This window comes from Glycine max, chromosome 14 (genome assembly GCF_000004515.6).
Source record: "Glycine max cultivar Williams 82 chromosome 14, Glycine_max_v4.0, whole genome shotgun sequence".
Taxonomy (NCBI): domain Eukaryota; kingdom Viridiplantae; phylum Streptophyta; class Magnoliopsida; order Fabales; family Fabaceae; genus Glycine; species Glycine max.
This window is the reverse complement of record NC_038250.2, coordinates 10950165-10954789: the sequence shown is the minus strand read 5'-3', so window position 1 is coordinate 10954789 and position 4625 is coordinate 10950165. Positions and strand designations below refer to the sequence as shown.

Below are 4625 nucleotides of genomic sequence, written 5' to 3'. Positions count from 1 at the left end.
GCCCACCCTTGACTTCTTCAATGAGTGTTATTGAATTTACGTAGCAATCTAAACAAACGAAAGAGAGAAAACTTCCCTTCCAGCTTTGTCAATGACTATGCTTTAGCTTTGCTCGCACTCCCAGCTTTGTGTTTTCCCTATAATGTTTATCCCCATCTAGCTTTTTTTTTTTTAAAAAAATAATTAATACTTCCCTTAATACAATTGTAAATTAAAAAAAAAACTAAAACTTAATACTAGTACCTAGTAATATACTAATATAAGAAAGAGGCAATAAATAAGTAATTAAGCTTTGATTCAACAACTTATGCTATAGTTTCTAATTAATGATGAAAAATAATATCACATCAATATATAAAATAATAAGTAGGTAATTTTTTAGGGCTTAACTAGTAGATAATTGTGTCTCTTAACTATATGGTTAGAAATTTGATTTTTAAATATATATATATATATATATATATATATATATATATATATATATATATATATATATATATATATATATTAAGATAATTCAACCCTTTAAAATGATGTGCATACATCTAGTCTTTAATTTTCAGACATAAGATAATCACACAAGAAAAAACTCCCAGTTATTTGAGATGATTGTGCAGAATATACACTATCCTTTTCCAACTCATCCGCGAATTACTATGATAATGTTGAAAATCAATCAATAATTAACAAAATATAGTTGTCAAGCATATAATTTCATCATTGTGTCAAAGTTTTATTGTCGAGTTTCCAACAAAAACTTGAACTTTTTCTTGATGCCATAAATAATTGAACTTTGAAACAAAAAGAAAAATCATTTTCAAATAGAATCTCCTGTTTTATTTATGCATCGTCGAGGCTGGCCGACATAAAGTAAGGGGCTCTATCGTAATTTCCAATAAATTAGGGATACTTTTTCTAATTATTCTACTTTTATTTTCAGCCCCTCTTACAATTTATCCTTTTGCTAACACACCCTTCTTCTCTCCACGTTAAATGGAGTTAGTTCAGTTTCTGGTTCTACAGTATATGCAAACAAAGCCTCCACCAATGTCGCTGCTGCTGCCGCCGCCGAAACCTCACCGGAGCTCCGGTAACTCCCCTGGCGACAGCATTCCAGACTGGATCTCCGAATCAATCAACGGCGGCTCCCTCCGCCGCGTCGACCTCAACTCCGGCACCAACGGCTGGGCGTCGCCGCCAGGCTCCGTGTTCTCCCTCCGCTCCGAAAGTTACTTTCAGAACCGCCAAAAATCTCCCGCCGGCGACTACCTCCTCTCGCCGGCGGGCATGGACTGGCTCAAATCCGCCGCGAAACTCGACCACGTGCTCTCACGCGCGGACAACCGCGTGATGCACGCGCTGCGAAGATGTCAAACCCTAGGTCGCTCCCTAAAGAGCTTCGTCTTCGCGGTGAATCTCCAGATCCCGGGCGCGAAGGAGCACCACAGCGCGGTGTTCTACTTCGCGACCGAGGAACCGGATCCGGTCCGAACCGGTTCACTCTTAAACCGGTTCGTGCACGGCGACGACGCGTTTCGGAACCAGCGGTTCAAGCTGGTGAACCGGATCGCGAAGGGGCCGTGGATCGTGAAGAAGGCCGTGGGGAGCCACAGCGCGTGCTTGTTAGGGAAAGCGTTGAATTGCGCTTACTACAAAGGTTCGAATTACCTCGAAATTGACGTCGATATCGGAAGCAGCGCGATCGCGAACGCGATTCTGCACCTCGCGTTGGGGTGCGTGACGACGGTGACGATCGATATGGGGTTTGTGGTGGAGGCACAGGCGGAGGATGAGTTGCCGGAGCGGTTGATCGGTGCGATTAGGGTTTGCCAGATGGAGATGGCGTCGGCCACGGTGGTTGAGGCGTTGCACGTGCCGCGCGGGGTTGGGTGGGCCAAGGTGAATCATCATAAGTCTGCGGATGAGCTTGCTTTGGATGATTAGATATTTGTTTAGTGATAGTAGTACGAAGTTTATGATTTTTTTTATATTTTAATTATTCTTCAATGGATTTTAATTTCTTGTTTATTGGATATAGTAGAAATATAAAATTTCTTACACCTAGTTGCCTATTATTTTGCAACACTAGAAGTGTAGATAAATTTACACAAGGTTATTCGATAAACAAAAACAAATTACATAAGGTTATTCTAGTAAAATCAAGAGTATTGAGTTTGTTAAATATACTCCCATAAAGAATTTAATATTCATTAGTCATACTTAATTCAAGTAAACTTGTTTCTTTTACTGTGTGTTTGAATAAATTTATCTAAAGATACTTATCAAAATGAAATTAGGTAAAAAATAATTTTTTTATAAGTTAAAATCAGCTTTCACGGAAGTTAATTTGTAAAAATGTTCTCTGTATTAACTTCTCCACAAATTTGATTTTAACTTATGCAATATGTATTTTAGTTTGTGATTTTCTTTTTTCTTAATGTTTCTTGATTAAGAACTTTTTGGTTAAGTTTGTTTATACAAGCTCTTAGAAGATATTTATAGCCTTAAAAACCATAATGACAATCTATACATTTTTTTAGGTTATTATGATATTAATTGATGGGAAGGATTCATCAATTTATTTATAATTAATTATCGTTAAAAATTTAGTTAATAATTTTTATAAGGCTTCAATTCAATCTGAAAAATAAAATATGTTAATTTGGACTATTAATTTCGACTTTGATAGCAAAATTTATTTATATGAAAAACATATATTATTAAGATAGATTTACATTTAGTATTTAATTTTAATGTATTATTATGGTAAATATTTTTATTATCTTAATTAATTAAAAAATCTAAATAGAATTTTTAAAATAATTATTATAAAATTTAATAATTTTAATTTTTTAATAATTTAACAATTCATAATTTATATTTTTTTAAAAAGATTACATTATCTGCGTATCACAACCAAATTTTAGATTTTATTAGTTTAGTTCTTCTATTATTATTAAATTCACATTTTATAATTTATAATAATAATTTTTTATATTATTTGTATTTTAAATATATTTTACTTAGTTTAAATTTAAGAAATATATATATATATATATATATATATATATATATATATATATATATATATATCAATAACTATTTAAATATATTTTATTTACACATTTATTGTGAATCTAAAACTTTTTAAATTATAATATATAATATTTAGTAAATATAAAATAAATTAATATTGATTTAAATTATTTTATTGGACAATTAATTAAAATTGTGCACGTGTATATTTCATAGTAAAATATATATGTGTGAATTGATTTAAATTTAACCTATACAAATTAAAATAAAACACTAGAAACAATCTTTTATTAGTTGTGTTCATATAAAATTTACTTTTAATAATAATTATTATATTTTAAAATATACTTGTAATAAGATATTTTTTATATTTTTATTTTCATCAACAAAAATATACTATATCAATTTATACAATTCTTAATCCTGTTATATAACATTAAAAAAATTAAATGAATATAAAATATGAACGTTCCAATTTACATGATTCTTATATACTATAATCGATTCTATTAAAACTATAATAAAATAGAATAAATATAAAATGTGTATTAATTAAATTATTTGGAGGGAATCAGTATGAGAATATCACATGATATCACTCCATAGAATTAAACCTTCTTATATATATATATATATATATATATATATATATATATATATATATATATATATATTGTGAATCATGCATGTTTTGATGATGTCGAAAAAAAATCATTTGATTACCATCATCAAAAAGGAGGAAAATGTGAATGTATGATGATTTTGATGATGCAAAAAAAGAATCAAACAAGGCTGTTACATTTGCTTCAAGATTAATACAAGATTGGTTCAACAAACAAAGTCTTGCTTCAAGATTTCTTCAAGATCAAGCCTTGCATCAAAATAAAAGGTTTCAAAGTCATGCAAGGCTCTGATAATCGATTACCAGGAAGTGTAATCGATTACCAGAAGAGAAGTTTGAGAAATAGCGGTTGAAAAGGATTTTGAATTTGAATTTTGAACATGTAATCGATTACCATATGTCTGTAATCGATTACTAACAACGAAACTCCTGAAATTCAAAAGTCATAACCCTTCAAAATATAACTGTGTAATCGATTATCAGAAATCTGTAATCGATTACTGAAAAATTTCAGAAAAAACTTTTTGAAAAGACACATATCTTCAAACCATTTTGAAAAGGCACGAAGGACTTATATATATATATATATATATATATATATATGTGTGTGTGTGTGTGTGTGTCTGACTTCAAAAAGTAATGAGAGAGATATTCCAAGAGAACTTCATTGTCAAATGCTCTCTCAAAAGAAACTCTTGGACAAACACTTGCAAATTCATTAAGAGTTCATCCATAGACTTTAATTGTAATATCCTTCTCTTCAAGAGAGAATTCTTCTTCTTTTTTCTTATTCAAAAAGATTGATTAAGGGACCGAGAGTCTCTTAAGTTGTAAGAATTCTTGAACACAAGAGATGAGTTGTCCCTATGTGGTTCAAACTTTGTAAAAGAGATTTACAAAGAGAAAGGAAAATTTCAAGTGAGTTGCTTGAGGACTAGACATAGGCACAAGGGTGTGGCCGAACCAC

The 4625-nt window shown here is 30.7% G+C and overlaps 1 protein-coding gene across 1 annotated transcript; it reads left to right on the top strand.

The window, feature by feature from the left end:
• Nucleotides 1-718: 718 nt before the first annotated feature.
• On the top strand, nt 719-2060 carry LOC100815265 (protein ENHANCED DISEASE RESISTANCE 2-like). Its single transcript, XM_003545364.5, has one exon. The coding sequence runs from the start codon at nt 994-996 to the stop codon at nt 1942-1944; it is 951 nt and encodes a 316-aa protein (XP_003545412.1). The 5' UTR covers nt 719-993; the 3' UTR covers nt 1945-2060.
• Nucleotides 2061-4625: the final 2565 nt, after the last annotated feature.

What these genes read in the sequence shown, in the direction of transcription:
- LOC100815265 (XM_003545364.5), top strand. Translation starts at nt 994, where the DNA reads ATGGAGTTAGTTCAGTTTCTGGTTCTACAGTATATGCAAACAAAGCCT.